A 20,975-nucleotide genomic window follows, 5' to 3' on the forward strand; every position below is an offset into this window, starting at 1 on the left:
TTTTTTTTTTGTACCATTAATTCAAAAATCGTTAGCCAAAGTGCATTACAATCCAGATTACAATGAGTGCAGAGCCTTAGCAAGTAAAAAGTCATGTTTAGTAAATTGTGGCAATATATCTTCTCATTCATTGGATTATGGTTATCCACTGAAATTGGAATTTATATGTTGATGCACACTGTAAGAAAATATTCAGTAAAAAAAAAAGTGAAAATTATTATGGGAAATTCTTTCATTAACATAGTGCCCTATTTGACAGACTTCTGCATCTCTTGATTGTGCTATAATTTCAAATTAATGAGTATTTTAGCCTACATTCTATTATTGTTCAAGATTAACATTAAGATTGCACTAATGATACTTTAGTAGCAATGGACCTGTAAATTGATTAGTAGCAGGCTATATACAGTATAGAGGTGTGAAATGCTTTCCTGTGTGATGAAGAATAAAAAAACTGAAGATGTTAAGATTGAGAGAAGGGGAGGAGTTGTGAAAATGAATGGAATGAATAAAATAAGGTGAAACAGTTTCTCTAAGGACAGATAGAAGACAAAAGTTCAAGAACTGCAATGGTAAGTAATTTTCTTGAGTGAACAATTTTTGTATCAATTTTTATATATTATTTATATCAGCTTTTTTTTTCGCAGGGGAAATCAGGATCTCTAAGATTTGCTCTGTTGATGGCTCTTCTCTTTGAGAGTGGCAGCTTCTTAACAATGGAGAGAGGTAATGTTTAATTCAACAATATATTTCCAAAATTCTACACTTTAAGGTTCTATATAGAAATCAACCCCATTGAATCTTTTTTTTTTCTCGAATGTAAGCCCCATTCCTTAATGTACCCCAATAACAATAAACTGTAAGGTAGATGTTATTAACACAAAACATGTGACCTGTTTTGAGTAAACATTGACAGCATTAATATATTAACAGATATATTAACACAGACTTATATATTACAAGTTACACTTCAAACAGACAAGGCAAAATATCTACATATACTATTAAAGTGCCATAAAGCTTAAAATAGTAATGTGTGTGACTGTCATTTAGGTCTTGATGTTGACCGTACTAACGTTACTTCGTGGTGCAGTATGCCTGAAGCCTGTGAAGTTTATGGCTTCACTGATTGGTTCAAAGTGGGAAAATACTGTGTCAAATACTTCTATAGCCGTGCTAACTTCACTGATGCCGAGGTAGGTTGTAGCATTTTTTTTTTAAATAGATTTTTGCATTGTTACACTGAAGATATTTAGTTTATAACATTATTACAGTACATCCACCATTAAAAACAAAACATGTATATGGTCATTAAATGTTCTTGTTCAGTTCAGGTGTAGGTCCAAAGCCCCTGGTGCACATCTGGTGTCAGTGCATAAAAAAAAGGAAAATGATTACTTGCTCTGCCTTGTGAAAAAATTCAACCCCAAAAACCTGCGCTTCTGGCTCGGAGGCTTTGAATTCTTCCAGGTAAACAGAAATTAGAAGAATTTAGTTGTTCTGTTTTTTATTGACATGCATCCACTCGTTTCTCACTACACAAAGAAACAACCTTTGACTATATTTCTTTATTTTCTCACTTTCTCAGTCTGGCAAATTTTTTTGGCTTGATGGTTCCAACTGGAATTACCAAATTTGGACACGTGGTGAACCCAACCACATGTACAAAAAAACGGAGGAATGCTTGGAGATGAACTGGAAAGGTAAGGATGGAGAGAAACTTGTTAAAACAACTAGTGAGTTATAATCACATTAAATTTAAACTTGATGTTTGGCTAAATTATTTATTATAGGGATATTGATGCTGTGAGGACAATATGATGTTTGGTAAAACACAATGATAGATGAAGGTACATTTCACTTTCCCTCACATTTTCAGAGGTTGGCAAGTGGAACGACGACTCTTGTAGTGTCAAGAAAAACTACATCTGCGCCTTCAAACGACTTGACATGCTAAAAATAGACCAGGAGTAGATGGAGCAGTTTTATATGTGTATCATCCTATAAAACATTCTGAATAAAATTATTTTCTCTGCATCAAAAAAAAAAAAAAAAAAAACAACCTGAAAATAAAAACAAAAATAATTCTTCCTTAAAATGATAATAAAGAACTTTTGCAATCAAAATGATCAGTTGATTTTTATTTATTTATTGTTAGTCTGATGTGTAATTTTGTAATACATTTTTACTTTAAATTCATTGCTGAGTGGGGCGGGGCTCATTTGCATATTCATAAAAATAGAATTGCGTATGCTAAATGGGCAAGGGTGTAGAGCTACATTCAAGTGACTCAAGTTTAGTCATTACCTCAACAATTCCTCCTTACAAATAAGGTTAAGGAAATCATATAAATTAATTCATAGAGTTTATCCTACAAAGGTATTCTTACAAAAAAATTACATTAATATTGATTTAAAATGTTCTTTCTGTGAATGCTCCACTGAAATAATCTCTCATTTGTTTTGGTCTTGACAATATACCAGTATTTTGGAATAATGTGGAAATTTTCATTGCTGATAAATAATATTTTCAAACCATTTGAATTATCTTACAAACATGTGATGTTGGGCTAGGATCGCTCTTTATAGGATGTTGGTTTTATAATAAATTTTATTTTATTTCTATATAAATTTCATAAATGCAAGTTTACAAAAGGCAAATCTCTTTTTATGGTGCTTGGAAAAGTAAAGCAATTCAAGTGATTAATATATGCTCCTCCTTTAACATTTTCACATAATATAAAATTTAAATAATATATATATATATATATATATATATATATATATATATACATACTGTATAAAGATGGACAATATCTGTCCTTTCAATCAGTCTTTCAATATAGTGCTGCAGGGATGACATATTTTGCAGGCACATCTACTCACTTTAGATTTTTTTTAAAGCTTGGCACCATTTTTTTTTAATGGTGGTGGTCTTTATCTCACACTCTTCCCAGTCTTTTAGTCTTAACAATGGCCAGAATTTCAGTGGATATCCTTAACACTAGGTGTCAAATTTGACATTGACAAAAGAAAGTCCTCCAGTAGCAACTTCCTGAAGTTATTCCAAATTCCTGACTTATCAATGTAAGCCTTACGGAAACTTTAAATATTTGCTTGTGTTTTTGGAAAAGGTTTTTTTTTAGAAAATATGCAGAATTTAACGGATGTGTGATGTCAGAAACACAATTTAGCAGCCCAGTTCCATTCACTGGGGAAACACCTTTAACCTCAGTGCTGTTGGTGAATTGCAATGAAATTTTATGACTCAAAACACAAGGATTATTAGGATGTTTCATTATGACCAACAGTCCTGTTTTCCCAGGACATGTCCTGTTTTCACATCCTGTCCTGGCCGTCCTGATGGCTGTTTTTTTTTATAAAGTGATGAAAATGTCCTGGTTTTCAGAAAACAGGGAAAGATCAGCTCTATAGCAAAATATAGATGGGCAAACAAGGATGATGAGGAAGAAAAGCAGGATATAAATATATTTTTTACTTTTGTACTTTTAGTTCTAGTTCTTCTAGTTATTTTTCTAATACAAAAGAGACATTATTTCTATCATTATTCATTCATTATTTTTTGAAACCTGCCATAACAAAACATGTTGAGTAACCTCTGAGAAGCCCATCTGAATCTGTGTCTAAATATAACATTTTTCAATCCATACAAAGGCATAGCATATTGAAATTAATAAGGCAACTTTGATTAAACTTAGAGTATCATTGGAGTATCCGTTTGTCGGGCCGATCGAGTGTCCTGGTTTTTGGTAATCAAAATATGGTCATCCTATCATTGCTGTAAAGTTATGGATTTACAAACAGATTAACATTCATATTTGTGCAGATAGCAACAGTTGAATTTTTGTGTTTACTTAAAGACTTGCCACAATCCGTTCAAAATCAACATCATTCTTATCTATTAGAGTTGAGCCGGATACTCGGCTGAAACGAGTATCCGGTACGGATAAAGCACTTTTGTCGAGTACGAATATTATACGAGTAATACGAGTCAATATCTGTGCTCGGATAAAAAAAAAAAAGTTATGTTGAGATTAAGGCTGAGCGATATATCAATATAATATATATATATATTTTTAAATGTGATATGTAATTAAACCATATTGCATATCGATATAGGCTATTCAGGTTTGCGCTGTGATCCTTGCTCCAAGCAAGCTGCTGAGTGCTGATCCAGAGCTCTCTGCACTGCTCCCCGCGCCCCAGCCACTCCTTTTCCACTTTGCGTGCTTGATTAAAGCATGTTATGTTATGAAATAAAGTCTTTCACCTCAGCAAAACGGACTTTCTGTCCTGTCACCCGTTATACTGTAACGTTAGTCGTAGCGCACACTCAATTGCACGCGCAAATGCGGCGGCGCGCGCTGGATCGCCTCTGTATATAAAGTGCAAAAGAAACTATACGAGCATGCAACACCGTTACGTTGTAAATTACACGAAATAAAAGCAATGCAGTTATGATTTTCATTCTATTCACCAGAGCAGTTTCCATGTTTCATAAACAGTTCTTGTTAGTATTGTGTATTCACTATTCACCATAGTAACTGTCGTTTCTATATTAACCCCTTAATGCCCCTATTTTTCTTTGTGTTATTTTTTATATTTTTTTAATGACTGTAATGGCTCATACCAACGTTGTATTAACAAAATAAATAAACCAATTAATAAATCACAATTACAATTCCAAGGGAATAATCTGCAATGAAGATTTTTGTAATCATGCAGCCCTAAGGTGAAGAAACCTGTTTATTATTTATTCATTTGGTTTGGCAAATGTTCAAGTTTCAATAAAACTATACTTGTGACATGTCATATTTGGCTTTGACTGAACATTTGCTCTCACTTTGCAGAAAAAATATCGGGATATATTTTGTATATCGAAATTCAGCCTAAATATATTGGGATATGACTTTTGGTCCATATCACCCAGCCGTAGTTGAGATGAATACTCTTGTTCATTACATTTTACTTCATAATTGCAGCCACATGTGTTGTATTCATTGTTGCAAAACTTGTTTTGTAGTTCGTTTGTTATCGTGATCAAAACCATTGATCTGAAGCTCAATGCTGATGCTGTCATGTAAATAGTTTTATTTCTTATCAGCAAAAAATAAAGCAATTTCAGATCAACCCATATCAATTGCATGCTTAAAATAACATACCGGTTAAAGCCCCGCCCATTTCAAGACTACCCGACCCACTTCCGGGTTTAGGCCCCGCCCAGTCCGAGTACAGATACAGATACAGATAATTCATATGGTTAACAGATACAGATACAGATACAGATAATGCTGTACTCGCTCATCCCTATTATCTATACCTCTTATATTAAGTTATACACATGAAATACTTTAGCACTTATATAACATCAATTTTGACTTAGAGGAGAACAGCTGGTGTGTGGGATCAATATACAGCGAGTCGACAAAAAAAATAGTCTGGTAAGCTTTGAGAACAAACTTATGTGAAATCAGTTCTGTGTTTCTGAGTTATTGTCTGACTTTTAAAAAGTTATGCAAAATAAAAAAGGTTGTTGAGAAATCCACATATAAGGGACTAATTCGGTAGTGATTTATATTATAATAATATAATAATAATAATAATTTTCTTTAACACATAGCCCAAAATCCTGCTTTCTTGACTATCAAAATATAAAATATAATTTGTATTCCAACAAGGCCAGTTTAGGCTATCTCTTCCACAAAGCATTCATAAAAATAGAAAACATAATAATAATAATAATAAAACAAAATAAATAAATGAAAAAGAAAGAAACCAAGAGACTCGGTAGACGGGAATAAGTTTGCATCATGAAAAATTATTCTTTGTTTTGCAACATTTCAGGGATTGTTTATACAGAATTATATAATTTAGAAAGGCATTAAAAACAGGGGATGTTTTAAGAAATCGACATTTGTGTATGAAATATTTGGCCATTAAAATCAGATTATTCACTCCAAACTCAGTTGTTCTGTTCTCCATTTGAAGTCCAAATTTAATGTGTTCATATGTTAAAATTTGAATATTTTGTGTATCATACGTGATCCAGTACTGGAAAGCATCCCAGAAGGTCTGGGTTACACTACAAGAGAAGAAGAGATGTTCTGCGGTTTCAATGTCAGAATTACAGAAATACATTCACATTCATATTAAATCTTTGATGCAAGAAGTTGTTATGGATAAATCTCATTCATCACTTTGAAGTGAACTTCTTTTACCTTCAGTAAAATAGGAAATGAAAGGTAACTGGTTCTTATCTTCCCTAAACAATTGCTGGTGAATTTCTTGAAGATTGAATGGTGATGGTGAAGGCAAGCAGATCGAAGTGAGAAGAACATTTCTAAAAAAAAAAATATCATTACATTTATTTTTATCTAGAAATATATGCATCTATGATTAAAGTGGGCTTTAGAGTTAAAGTAGCGACAGAGTTCACATGCCTTTTACTAAAGTGATCAGAGCTTGTGGGATTGCCTGAATTACAGTTTTAAATTGCCTCTCAGAGCATCAAATTGTATTTCTTGATGAATACATCATATGTTAAGAAGTTCATCCATTAAGAAGTTTCCATCCATTCACCATAGAAAAAAGATTACTTCTGTTAAGAATAGTTCAAGTATAGACATTATAAATAGCCTACACTGGTTGAGCATAAGCATTGCACCATTGCACCAGAGTAGACGGGCTTTGCACTGAGCTAAGACTGATGCATGCTGGGATGGGAGGGGTCCACTAGCCACGTCCTGTAACCATAGACAGTAAAAGAAAGCCTGTAACGTGTATCATGTTGCGTTTGTTTATGCAGCCTTGCCAGCCTGAATTAGCTCGTCGTCTGAGGAAAATATTGGAACAGCTGGAGCACTAATATAGATGGTCCGCATTTCCTCTCCATATAGGAGCATTTTGGTTTGAAGAATAAAATGAATAAATTGGGGCGTGCCCTTGCATTTATTTAAAAATGATATCTTGTTGTGTTAAATGTAAAAGGGTAGATTATAGGCCTTAGTGATAAAGTAAATAATAATAATAAAAGTTCATTCAGTTTCGATAAAAAATCGAATAGTTTAGCAAAAACACATAAGGAAGGAAAGGGAAAAGGTCATAAATATCACATTTAAGGAATGAAAAGGATCGGCACTCCTACGTTAAAGCCAGTATTTTTCAAAAGCAGGCATGAGCACACTTGCCATAGCCTATATACATTTCTTTCAGTTAGGCTACTCATTAAAAAAAAAATACGCTCATACTCGCACACATCAATCCTAACAAAAGCATCCTCGTGATTCGTCCACATCTTGACAAAAGAACAGGAATGTGCCCGGAGCGGTTTGAATGCACGAGCACAGAGGGGCTGAGTTAACTCTAGCCTACTACCACCATAGAAAACCACAGGACACACCTACCGACAAGAAAATTTACAGTCCTGGCACAGAGCTAAATCCTACACTTAAAACGGAAACATCCATCATATTGATAAAATTGTAAGTATAACCAACACGTTCTCTGTATCGCCTAGCATCGTTAAAATTTTGGAAATAACGTTAATTGAACGCAAGAAAGGCGAATGCTTTTTTTTAGCCTACAAAGTCGTTATTGTTGTTGTTGTGCGCGCGCGCGCGTGTGTGTGTGTTTTAAACAGGCGCCTAAAATGACGTTAGTTTCTCAAACATTGGCTTGTAGACTGCAGAATTCCCCACTGCTTGTGGTTGATGTTTGATTCGAAGCATAACTGTGACATGGTTTCCAATTAAATCAAAATCGGCGCCGAAGTGACATTAAGACGTCACCATCATGTTCAATTAATTGATTGGATTACTCGACATAAAGAAATCTAAGTAGTTCTGGTTCATGCATTCGCTTAGCGTGAAATTGAGGATGGTCTAATTAATCAAGCGTGAGATGCAGATTCTTAGCTGCCATTTATGGGCGTGTCCCAATCGATGTACATCAGTGCACTGCAGGAAAATGTTTCTGATAAGCTACCTGATAGCACTAGTGCGGTTGCCGATGGGCTCTATGCACGGCGGTATTTCCGGTGAAGGTTTAAGGATGCTCGATAACAATGCAATACCGAGAATATGAATTGAATTTTATACTCCATGGTTATACTAAAGAAACTTTAGTCACAAAAACAGCTAAAACAGACACCCCTCGTTGTGTTTATGCTTCTTTTTAAAATTATATTTTATAAACATAACTATATATAAAATTACATCTAAACGTATGAAAGTTTCGTTTCAAAGACGGGAGGACCGTGAGTAAATAATAAAGACTCTGCAATAATCCAGTTTTTCCCGGGTTTTCTCCGCTTTAATCTTCCCAACCGGAAACTGACGAGCATCTTTGTGTCAAATGCGGAACTTATGCGTGCATATAGCACATACAAGACAGAATAAACAGTGCACTAAAAATGCACAATATTTGAAACAGGGAGTTAGCTTTTTAGCACTTCTACTTCTAGCACTTCTAGCACTTCTAGTTCCCTGTTCCACTTCCGCCCTGTCTATGAGTTTCTAAATCGCCTAAAATGCTATGGTTGACAAAGCTTCTAAATAGTCCACCAATAACCTGCTTGTTTTTTTTTTTTTGTTTTTTTTTACTTTATTGTGTCGGCTTGTGTTTTTTTAAACTTTATACAGGCTTCAAAATGTATACATTTTGGATTGACTTGTAAAGATTATTTTGGTAGACAAAACATAAGGGTCATAACTCTTTGTTGAACACAGATCTTATTTTTTTGCGATTTTCCAAAAGTCAATGGGGAAAATGCTTAGCTTTTCGATCCATCGCGGGAACCCATGCTCTGCTAACTTCCGAGTTGTCCTACAAAGTGACATCATAACTTTAGCACTCTATTAAAGGGTTAGTTCACCCCAAGGGGGTAATCCATCACCCAGAAATTGAAGCCTTGAGGGAGCCGCCATTATAGCAGAACTTCACCTGCTGTTAGCATCCCATTGACAGTGAATAACTTTACTTCTGAGGCGTCCAAAGACTTCATTTGTCCATTATTTCTTTCTTAAGAAACACGACAATGTATAAAACGCTCCATTACTTTGTATCTTACGTTATGGGCCAGTAGATGCCGTTTTTGTAAAAAATAGGCTCACGATTGCTTCAGCACTAGGCAACTTTCTGTCGCACAATAGAGACATTACCGTATAGACAGGAGAAGCTCACAGGCAATGTTTTACTGTCTATGAGGCAATCAGGGGAACATGGAGGCATAAAGTCAAGGAAGAAGACTTTTACTGTCAATGGGAGAAGCCTATAGATAGAGAGTCCATAAAAGCAATGGGGCAAAATATTTCAACATCGTTTTGGCTTGGCACAGCTACTAGAAGATTTACTGTCAGACTGTCATTACGCTCAATCTGAGCCTGTGCAGTCGCTAAGAATTCAGACGGGAAGTGCAAAAATCGGGCTTCAAGTCTTCTCTGTTGAAATCAATGGGGTTGCTCTGTCTATTTCTTTTACTGACTATGGTCCCCCCCCCCCCCCCATTGAGGGGTAGGGCAAAGGGGTAAGGCTACATAGCCCTCAAAACTGAGATTTTTCAGAGGCACACTCCATTTTCAGAGGCTACGAGAAAGTTCACAGAAAGCATCGCAAATCACCGGCGAGATGGCTTGACAAACGGTTAAACATTTAAAATTTATTTAAAATGTAAAAACATTTAAAATTAATTTAAGAAATTGTATAATAAATTACCTTTCCGAATCAGAAAAGACATACATTTTGAATAAGGAATACTATAATCATCATGTTTCCTTAGTTTTTTTTTTGTTTTTTTTATGCTTACAAACAAACAAAGATGACAATCATAGCATATAATTCTGTTATAAAATTTGAAACATATCTGTACAAAATATGACAACAATATGTACAGAGTCATCTTAACTGTTTCCTCAAAGTTAAGAGCTGCTGTGCTGATTGTCAGTCATTGTCATATAGAAATCCTAAAAAAAAACTCTGTAACGGCAGAGCCATCGCCAATGACTGATGACAAATCGGTATCGGGTTCAGAAAGGGTTGTTTCATTTTGTTGTGGAATATTTCAACCCCTTGGCCCTTGTAACTCTGTTTTAAGGGCTAAGGGGTACACTCGAAACAAGGGGTAGGGCCAAGGGGTGAATTGGGATTGAGATTAATCTTGATAGGCTTCTTAAGGGATTGAAGGCTTCAAAATCTCCATAGGCTTCTTAAGGGATTGAAACTGGCCGGCCCAGAAAAGTTAAAGGGTTAGTTCACCCAAAAATGAAAATTCTGTCAGTATTTACTCACCCTCATGTTGTTCCAACCCCGTAAGACCTTCGTTCATCTTCGGAACACAAATTAAGATATTTAAGATATTAAGATCACTCCTGCATACTAGTCCATAAGCTTATTGAGGGAAAGACTCTTGCTGGCATCTAAAAGTCATTAAAGACATCGTTAAAATAGTCCAAGTGACTACAGTGGCTCAATCTTAAGTTTATCAAATGACGAGAATACTTTTTGTGCGCAAAAACAAACAAAAATAACGACTTTATTTCAAATATTTACTTCCTTCTCTATGGGCCTGTAGTCTGTTAACGTAATGTGATTGCGTAAAGCTATGTCACACGTAGGCTCACTATTGGCCGACGCTGGTCATGTGTGTGATGCGTGTGATGTACAATAACAGAAGCTTACGCTATTAAACTAGTAACCTGACTTGCGCAGAGGGAGAAATAAATAAATAAATAAATGAATAGTTGAAATAAAGTCGTTATTTTTGTTGTTTTTTTTGCGCACAAAAAGTGTTCTCGTCGTTTGATAAACTTAAGATTGAGCCACTGTAGTCACTTGGACTATTTTAACGATGTCTTTAATGACTTTTCGAGGCGAGCAAGTGTCATTCCCTCAAGAAGCCTATGGACTGTATGCAGGAGCGATCTTAATATCTTAAATATCTTAATTTGTGTTTCGAAGATGAACAAAGGTCTTACGGGGTTGGAACAACATGAGGGTGAGTACATTATTTTATTAAAGTGCATTTGTCAGTGCCGCACTCGTGACTCTTATTCTGCCTGACAAAAAAAATAAAAAAATAAAAATCGAGCCAAAACCAAATTTTTCCTTTTTTAAACTAAACAAAAAAATTAATGAACGAGCTGGTTTTCATTTCCCGTTATTCCATTCCAAACAGGAAATGAAATGATTAAAAAGTACACGGACCCTTTTGTACTCTGTCCATGCTTTTTAATTAACATATAAACAGTATACTGTATATTGTGCCATACTTAAAGGGATAGTTCACCCAAATATGAGAATTATGCGAATTATGAAAATACTACAAACCTTTTTATTTCCTAAAAATTGTTGAGCAGAAGATTGTGTACAACAGGTTTTTCAGCAAAGTTTCGATCATGTTGATAATTTAGAGGCCTGCATCAAATATGTTACCATAGGCCCAAAATTCTGGTTAATGGTCAAATGCCAGCTGACCAGTTTAAGAAAATGTTTCTAGAACTGTAATGTGTTCAGAATCTATCTGCAATATTAATAGATCATTTCTCAAACAGATGCTGAGTGTTTGGACCCTGTTAGCAGCTGCTATTTGTGCAGGTATGACAAGATTTGCTTCTTACACACTAAAATAACCTTACTTTAGTTCTTTAGAATCACAGTTGAATCATGTCATGCGTTGATATATAAGACAAAAAAAAGCAGTATACATGATTCTAATTGCCCGGCAGTTCTAAAGAACTTCTACTCATCTTGTAATTCTAAACAACATCTCTAGAATATGAAACAAAACAAAAATTGTCTCCCTCAGTGCCAGTCTCAGGAATATCTCGAAGGGATCTAATCCATGGCCGTCAGTTGTTTCTGGATCTTCCTGAAAGGACAGCGAGTTTGGATTTTACCTCTGCTGATGAGAGAGATAAGTTTACAATCTGGGAACATCGAGGCACCTCTGTCTTTCCCAGTAGACCCAGTAAAGGCCAAGTAAACAGTGCTAGTAATGGCTGGTCTTTCATAATCAGACATGTTACGTTTGACGACGAGGGAACCTACACCCTGCGCAATCACTTTGGTGCAACCATCTCCAGTTATACAGTGAAGGTCAACAGTGAGTATTAATTTAAACCTCTATCTCAGAATAATATCTCTGTGACGGTCCACATATCCTCACTGTTTTTTTTTTTTTCAGCCAACAGGGAAATCATTGAGCGTGTAGCAGGTGAAAAACTAAGTATACCACTGCTAGGACTCAGGCAGAGTGATGCCACGCTTCGTTTTTATGACAATTATTCATCTGTCATCCTGGTGGAGAATGGAGTTCCAGTGGGCAAGGAGAAACCAGACTATATTAACCGTCTTAAAGTGAGCAGCGAAATGATCCAGATTCTCAATGTCAATGTGTCAGATTTGGGCAGATACCAGCTCACCGATAATAAAGGCAGAACTGTCTCAAACTATACAATGCTACTAGTGGGTAAGAAAAGATTTTCTTCTATATATTTTATATTTTAAATTTGAACACACACACACAATTAAAAACTCAATACACAAATAAAAGAAAAACTTTACTTTATTTTTATGTCGTTTTTACAAATGAGGACATCCCCAAAATGAATTTTTTTTTGTCAGCTTCAGCTCTTACTTTTTACGAAACCTTGATTTTGGTTTTGGGGTGTACTAGAATATGCTTTCATAGTTTAAAAAAAAAAATTTCTCATATTTTACACCTCTCTACCCAGTCTGGCACGTGTCTTTAAGTTTTGATTCGATGAAGCCCCTCCTTTCTAAATACGAAATGTGCTGTGATTGGTTTGCTCGCCCAGTGTGTTGTGATTGTGTGACGCACCGTTGTGGAACACACAATGATGATGAGGAATAAGTTCAGAAATTTCTTTAATAATCCACACAAATAAATTCAGAGACACACAGAGAGAAAGATTGGCAACACTTAACGAGTGTTCGTAAAATGTCACGCAAGCTCTACTTTGATGTAAATATTAAGGATGGCATCAATAGGAATTTAGAAACATAAAGTCCAGGTTGTATGGGGTTATTAAGTCGTTGAGTAGAAGTGATTTATTTTTAAGTGAGCAGATGTTTAAAAGTGCTAACTTAACAGTCTTACTTTTTGTCCCCACAGCAATCTTAGTTTGGCATGTAATGGTTTGCTGTACGGCTTTTGAAGGCCTTAGATTTTAGATCATGTAATTGATTATAAAAGATTCATGCACACTGGGTTCCTGCTTGTTTTGTAAACACTTAAGAAAGTTACTGTTATCATAGCGGGGACCCGACACATATCACTGAGAGCTGGTATCAGTTGTTTGGCGCTGTGGCAGAGGCCGAAGAGCGCTCACAGGAGGAGGGGCTGGGCCTGCAGGCTTTGGTGCTTGTGGGGCCTGGCATTGTGGGGCATCTGGGGGCTTGCAGCAACAGTTTGGTTTCAGCATACACCAGTTTTTCCATTTTCTCTGAGAAGCACAAAAGTGGAGATGCTTGAGAGAGGGGCTGCTGCTCTGGTGTTATCGGAGGCTGTAATATGGAATCCTGGTTTCCCTCGCTGTTTTCCAGAAAGTCGTCCTTGGCAAATAGGCTTATTAGAATGGATTCTGAAGGATCCTGTGACACAGAAGACTGGATCAATAATGCTGAAAGTTCAGTTTTGCCATCACAGGAAACTTTTATTTGTTTTGAACAGTACTATTAGTATACAAATGTTAGTATAATAAATATATTCCTGTCTGTGTCTGTGTTTTGCAGGATTATTCTATAGATTTATGATGCATGTATTAGTAACCACTAATATTTTTTTTCTTGTCTCATCTCTTCAAATGTTTCATGTAGATCAACATCCACATAACCCTGGTGTGGGTTTTTTAGCTTTAACGCTGCTTGGCATTCCTTGTGGAATCTGCTTTTGCTGCAGAAAGAGAATCTGCAATAGGTGCCGGACCAACAAATCACAAACAGAGGAGTCCAACAACCTTAATACTGTACCTGTGTCCATACCTTGCAGCAACACAGTGATTGATCCTGTAGGTCCTATAGGTCCTGGAAACCCCGGCCAGGTAATATAAATGTGAAGATTCGGTCTCTCTTCCTGTACTTTCCTGTCTACCCCCTCATCTATTTATAAATTACAGGAATGTCCAACTGTCTGTCTGTGTGTTTTAATCATGTATCTCTCGAACTGTTAGTCCGGTGTGGATTTCAAACTTGACAGGTGTGTTGCTACGGGCACAAGTAAGTGCAGTCCCAAGTTTGACGTTGTTTGGATTTTAAATGCAAAAGATATCGGTAAATATATCGGTAAAAGCAGCACACATTGAAGTTGTGGTTTAAAAATAAACATTCTGACATAAACACTGTCATCTAAACATTAAGTCATCTACACTGATTACTTCTGAATATTATTCAGTAGTTATTCAGAAGTTAGATACAGGGGGGACAATAAGTATTTGAGTATATATTTTGCAGGTTTTCTCACTTACAAAGCATGTAGAAATCTGTCATTTTTATCATAAGGAGCGTTTCCATTACAGATTTGCGCAAAACTTTTGCGATATTTTCTAAATGTCGATAAAAAAAACTATTATGAAATGACGGCGTTTCCATTAACCGATGTTATGCGACTAAAATGTAAATGTAAAGAAAAAATTAATAATAATAATAAGCCAAGCAACATTTATAGATGTTAGTCTCTGTAGCAGATGTACATTGTAATGAGAATGAATGTTTTTTTTGGTTTCTGAACAAAGGGCTACATCGCTGGTTATCCATCTCATCCAGATCAAGGACAGATCCACTATCCTCCACCAACAGAGTGGAATGGACAACCTGCTGTTTCTCCAAACCCTGTGAGTTCACATAAATTCACACAGAGATGTACATTTACTTTTATTAATTTGACAGATCCTTTTATCCAAAGGGACAAATATAGAATGTTACTACAAAAGCAGTTCATCCTAAGGAAGCAGTAACTTTAAAAAAATCTGATAGCAAAACTTTAATTTACTCAAAGTGCTTGATTACCTGGATAAATAATTGAAAATAAGTTTTCCATGTGAACAGACCTTTATAGCTGGTTTAGCAGGTGGACCAGTATGGACATGCAAACCTAAAGGGTTAGTTCCCCAAATGAAAATTATGTCATTAATGACTCACCCTCATGTCGTACCAAGCCTGTAAGACGACCTCCATGCATCTTAAGAACACAGTTTAAAATATTTTAGATTTAGTCTGAGAGCTTTCTGTCCCTCTTTTGAAAATCTATGTATGATATACTGCCCTAGAAAGGAAATAAAGACATCATCAAAGTAGTCCATGTGACATCAGTGGGTTAGTTAGAATGTTTTGAAGCATTGAAAATACATTTTGGTCCAAAAGTAACAAAAACTACGACTTTATTGAGCACTGTATTCTCTTCGGGTTCTGTTGTCGAGCCATGTTCTGTGACTCTGGTGAGGACGCTGCTGACGTGTTATCAGTTTGCCCGAGCTTGGTTTACAGTCTGAGGAAGACGCACGCTGTAAACAAAACAATCTTCTCAAACATGTCTAAGGATTTCGACACAGATGAAGACACGGGTATTTTTTTTGCCCAGCCATATTTATTTGAACCTTAATACAGGGACACACCAGATACACGTCAGCAGCGTTTTACATCACCAGAGTCACAGAACGTGGCTCGACAACAGAACCGAAAGAGAATGCTATGCCGAATAAAGTCGTGCTTTTTATTTTTGGACCAAAATGTATTTTCAATGCTTCAAAACATTCTAACTAACCCACTGATGTCACATGGACTACTTTGATGATTTCTTTATTTCCTTTCTGGACAAGGACAGTATATCGTACATACATTTTCAAAGGAGGGACAGAAAATTCTCGGACTAAATCTAAAATATCTTAAACTGTGTTCCGAAGATGAACGGAGGTCTTACAGGCTTGAGGGTGAGTCATTAATGACATAATTTTCACAAGTTTGGATGAACTAGCCCTTTAAAGTGATAGTTCGCCCAAAAAAGAAAATTAGCCCATGATTTAATCACCCTAAAGCCATCCTATGTGTATATGACATTCTTCTTTCATGAAATGTCCTGGCTCTTCCAAGCTTTATAATGAGAGTCAATGGGTATATTTTCTTGAAAGTTCATCAAAGCGCATCAATCCGTTATAAAAGTGCCCAAACTGGCTTTGGGGGGTTAAGAAAGGCCCTGAAGTGAAGCGATGGATCCGAAAAATATCCATGTTTAAAACTTTATCGACTAAAATAACTTGCTTCCAGCAGATGGCCGTACGCATTATAATAATACTCCGACATCCTTCGACATACATTGTCAAATGTTACATTTTTTAATATAACAGCGATTGTATTCGTCTGAAAGAATGCCGTATAGGATGGCTTCAGGGTTAGTAAATCATGAGCTAATTAAAATTTTGGGGTGACCTATCTCTTGCCAAAATTCAAGATATGCTGGTACTTTTTAAACCAATATGAATTCCAAGCTTATTATGCTGGTTTGCTATTGCTATCGAACAACATTTTTTTGGTCAGGAGGTTCGGTCTGGACTCGATCCATTGAGGAGTAATTATGATTGTTCAGAAATCGTCGGGCCGATCAAATTGGCAGGGCAGGATATATAAGATGATGGACAGATGATTTGCAGTTACGTAATCATCACATTATCAAAGAGTGCTTGGGTTGAACTGGTTTCCACTTAAAGTTGACTGCAGCTGGAGAATTGAGATGTATAGATTCCACTATCGCATCTGGTCTAAAAGAAATCAACAGTGCACGTCTCATAATCAAAGCCCTATGGAGCAGTATTCTGACTAGAGTATGGTGAACCAGAGCACCATGCAACATTTAATGCCATTTATATTAAAGTGAGGGTTACATGTGCACTTTAAACTGGCAAAAAAAAAAAAAAAACATTTGTGCATGTTCTCTTTTTAAGGGCTTTCAACCAGCGTATGTGCCTCAAAACCCTGTCTACCCTCCTGACTTTGGAGTTCCCCCTGCTCAGCCTCCAGAGTGGAATGCTCCTCCCACCCAGTACAACCCACCTGCACCTGTGGCTGTGGTACATCCAACATATGTTGCTTTTTTTTTTGCTTTTTCATCCTGTATGTTAACATTTCTGTTTGACAAAAACAAGATAACAAACAACACTAATTAATTTAGCCAGGATTAGGCTATAGTTTAATAAGCACAAACAAGTAGCTTTTATAAACGTGCCTTTGAAAAAAAAGCACATTAAGTCATTTTTAGTGTGCATGTGTTTTGTTTGTGTATATTTTTTAACATTTACACTCTGTGTGTCCTCAGAACTATACGCCAGGGATATACAGCGCTCCTCCTGGGCCTGAAGCCGCAGGGTTTAAGATGAATGAACCGTCTCCAAACGCACCACTGCTCACACCTCAACCTGAGGTAAAGCTTACACTTTTTGTCACAGTCTGCAAAATCATTAAACGGGTCATGATCATTTTATTGTTTCCCTCCCCTACTTGTGAGTAAACATTTCGGTGCAATCTTGTGGTGTGCCATCTGTTGTTTCTAAGTGTCCTATAATCAAATGTTTCCAAACCTGTCCATTCCTTCAGTGACAGCCTTTTTGTAATGTCTACATTTTTAAACAAAATGCAAAAAATGTGCCCAAAATTGCTGAAAAACAACCTTCTGACTCTCTGTGTCTCTCTCTTAACCCTCTTTTTCTAGTCTCACCAGTCTAATATGGGCAGTGTTTCCATGGATATCCTAAACTCCGGTGATTCTAGTGTCCAGTTTGACATTAACAAAGGAAAGTCTTCTGGCAGCAACTTCCTTTAGATCCTCCAAAATCCTGAATTATCACTGTGAGGGAAACAAACACTTAGCTGTTGACTAATCGATACAAACCCAAGCCTTAAAAAATAAAGGTGCTCTAAGCGATGTCGGGTGACGTCACTTCTTGTGGATGTTTAAAGTATTGTCAAACAAAATGGAGGCTAGCTAGACCCTCCCTCCTCCTCATCCGTGCACTATCCCCCTAAACCCTAGCAGATAGTGAGATGTTTGCTGTATGTGACAAAAAATGTCTTTGCCTAAAAAATGTGACATTGCTTAGAGCACTTTTAATGGGGAAGAAGCTATTTACTGAAACCAGTGATATACAGGGGTTGGACAATGAAACTGAAACACCTGGTTTTACAACACAATAATTTGTTAGTATGGTGAGGGCCTCATTTTGCATCCAAATACAGCACCAATTCATCTTGGGAATGACAGATAGAAGTCCTTCACAGTGACCAGAGGGATTATGAGCCGTTCCTCTTCCAGAACAGTGTCCAGGTCACTATATGATGCTGGTGGACTCGCTCCTCCAAAACACCTCAATAATATTTAGATCTGGTGACTGTGCATGTTTAACGTCACTTTCATCTTCATCAAACCCTTCTGTCACAAGTCTTGCTGTGTGTGTTGGTGCATGATCATGCTGATACACGGTTTGAGCATCAGGTGCTCATGATCCTCCAGAAGGGTTTGGTAGTCCTCGGCAGTGTCGTGTCCATCAAATACAATCAGGATTGTCATGATATTGGAGTTCAAACCATCACTAATCCACCCGTGCTTCACTCTGAAGATTGGCCGCCAGGCATATAGATGTGAAACCTCCAACATTGGCCAGTGTTTCAGTTTCATTGTCCAACCCCTGTATATTTTACTGTTAGAAAGCTACCACCATATTGTTAGCCAAATGGTTTTAATATTATACTCATGCTACAGGGACAAAACTATGAGGATTTTCCTTCTAAATGGGCTTCCAACGACATCAATTGCTGAAAGTTGGGGATACTGAAGCAGTAATGCAATATCCATAGACAAATACTAGCCAAAATCTGCCTGACTAGAAAATAAAAGAAGATTTTTTTTGTGTGTGTGTGTCTATATAATGGAAGTTAATGGGCAGTTAGTCATAAATACTGTTTGGTTTCCATCATTCTTCAAAATATCTTAGGGTTCCACAGGGTTGGGTATCGTTTGAATTTGAACGATTCTGATTCCGATTCCGATTCCTTGTTTCGATTCCGGTTCCTAACGATTCTCGATTCCGATTCTTCTAAGAGGCAGGGTCAAAAAAGTTTAGCTAACCTTGCAAACCAACGGCCTTTCTGAAGGAAATAATCCTTTCTGAAGGAAATACTCCTTCTGTAAAAATACTCCTTTTGTCACAAATTTTGCATTTTGCCGAGATTTCGTTATTTTTAGAAAAGTGAAGCCACACTTTGGATCGCCGACGTAAGGTACTTATGTTCGACTCGCGTGGTTATGCCAACACTTCCGGTAGACGCTTCTTCGTTGGTGTTGTTCAGCGGTTTCTTCTTCCGCTCGGCGGACTGTGAATATCGAAACTAGGAATCGAAATTTTAACTTTTGAACGATTCCGGGAAAAACGAAAAGTTAGTCTCGGTTCCAATCGATACTCGATTCTCGATACCCAACCCTTCCACAGAAGAAAGGACTGCATACAGGTTTGAAATGATATGAGGGAGAGTAAATGATGATTGAATTATTTTGTTTTGGGTAAACTATTCCTTGAAGATGAGACTAAGCTACCATTTTAACTTTATTCATACAAGTCAGCCATGTTCTACACTTTTGTGTAGAACTAAATAGAATAAGCCATTACCATGATTTAGTACGTTTTTGTACAGGTTTCCCTCTGCCTGACAATGTATATTTTCATTCTTATTATTTTTGCCAACTTTTGCTTTGTACAGCCTTACCCCTGCCTCTTGAAAGTCATCTAGTTTTACAAAAAAAAACAACAACTAACGAACAAAAAAAACGGTCTTGTGTAACTAAAATATAGACCTCAGGAATTATAAGGTGTGTGTATGTATACAGTATGTGTGTGTGTTTATATATATATATATATATATATATATATATATATATATATATGTATGCACACTTAATTTAACACATGTACACATTACTATTGAATATGCATGTAAGTGAATTCTCTTTCAACTCTCTCAGAGTTTTTTTCTCTACTAACACGAATAGCCTCTTTTCGGCATTTGCTTATAGGGCATTTTCAAAGTGCTGTTAGCTGGAATTAAACAACAACTGCCTCAAATCAGGAATTAAACTACAGCTGCCTCAAACCTTTAAAAAAATATATATACTTGAGTCTTGAATATATTCATTAAATGTTATAGTGGTGTAGTTTTATAGTATATAGGGTAAACATTGTACTTGCTTAATTTTAAATGGCCTTCATATTGCAATGGATAAAGAAATATAAAAATACTTATCATTGTTCTGAAGTAAAATTGTTATCAATTTCTGCCAATATGACTGTATTTCTTACTGTTTATATTGCATATTCATTCTACATGTTCTCTTTATCTGTATTTCTTCTCTAGAGCCAACTGGCAATGCCTTATCCTTGTTATATGTTGCATTATTGGTAGTTTTATTTCAATGTTTTGCTTTAAACTATAATAATGACAATAAACGTGACTATCGTAATAAATATTCATGTCATTTCATTTCTAAGCTAAATTTCTAGCACATGGCTAGAATCGAGCAGCTCCAGGATTGTATCAAAATAGACGTTGCAGCTGTGATTCTTTTTTATTATTGCTGAGGTTTCAGTAAAGTTAGCATAACAAGAAAGATTCCACTGGATTCAGACAGTCGAAGGGGGTATGTACTGTAGAATAGGGTACAAAAAAAAGGGAAAAAAATTAATAAAATGCAGATTCTGGAATTTGAGCCGAAGATTTGCATTTGGTTGAGAATAAATGCAGGGACCAATTTTTCAGTTTGTGATTTCTGACTTTAGGAATTCATTTCAGGCTTTTGCTTCTCATAACGAGCCATAGAAAAATGTAGTGGATTGTTCTCAAGGAGAATAAATGTATTGGACAGGTTTTGTTAAATTTATTATAATGAACTGATTAAATACATTT

General features: G+C 36.2%; 2 protein-coding genes across 5 annotated transcripts; both read left to right on the top strand.

Moving 5' to 3' along the window:
• Window positions 1-466: 466 nt before the first annotated feature.
• LOC120491983 (lectin) lies at window positions 467-2,062 on the top strand. Its single transcript, XM_039690038.2, has 6 exons — window positions 467-572; window positions 648-726; window positions 1,054-1,196; window positions 1,330-1,470; window positions 1,589-1,703; window positions 1,880-2,062. The coding sequence occupies exons 1-6, from the start codon at window positions 570-572 to the stop codon at window positions 1,972-1,974; spliced, it is 576 nt and encodes a 191-aa protein (XP_039545972.1). The 5' UTR covers window positions 467-569; the 3' UTR covers window positions 1,975-2,062.
• A 5,254-nt stretch (window positions 2,063-7,316) lies between these two features.
• Window positions 7,317-20,177, top strand: LOC120491989 (uncharacterized). Of its 4 annotated transcripts, none has more exons than XM_089132097.1 (9): window positions 7,317-7,501; window positions 11,567-11,609; window positions 11,821-12,117; window positions 12,199-12,483; window positions 13,854-14,077; window positions 14,768-14,866; window positions 16,970-17,033; window positions 17,336-17,445; window positions 17,734-20,177. In XM_089132097.1, the coding sequence occupies exons 2-9, from the start codon at window positions 11,567-11,569 to the stop codon at window positions 17,842-17,844; spliced, it is 1,233 nt and encodes a 410-aa protein (XP_088988223.1). In that variant the 5' UTR covers window positions 7,317-7,501; the 3' UTR covers window positions 17,845-20,177. The 4 variants fall into 4 exon arrangements, with proteins under 4 accessions (XP_088988223.1, XP_088988225.1, XP_088988224.1 ...); XM_039690050.2 differs by having other exon boundaries at window positions 7,320-7,501; window positions 16,970-17,095; window positions 17,341-17,445; XM_089132099.1 differs by lacking the exon at window positions 14,768-14,866.
• Window positions 20,178-20,975: the final 798 nt, after the last annotated feature.

This window comes from Pimephales promelas, chromosome 6 (assembly GCF_988280905.1).
Source record: "Pimephales promelas chromosome 6, fPimPro1.hap1.1, whole genome shotgun sequence".
Taxonomy (NCBI): Eukaryota; Metazoa; Chordata; class Actinopteri; order Cypriniformes; family Leuciscidae; genus Pimephales; species Pimephales promelas.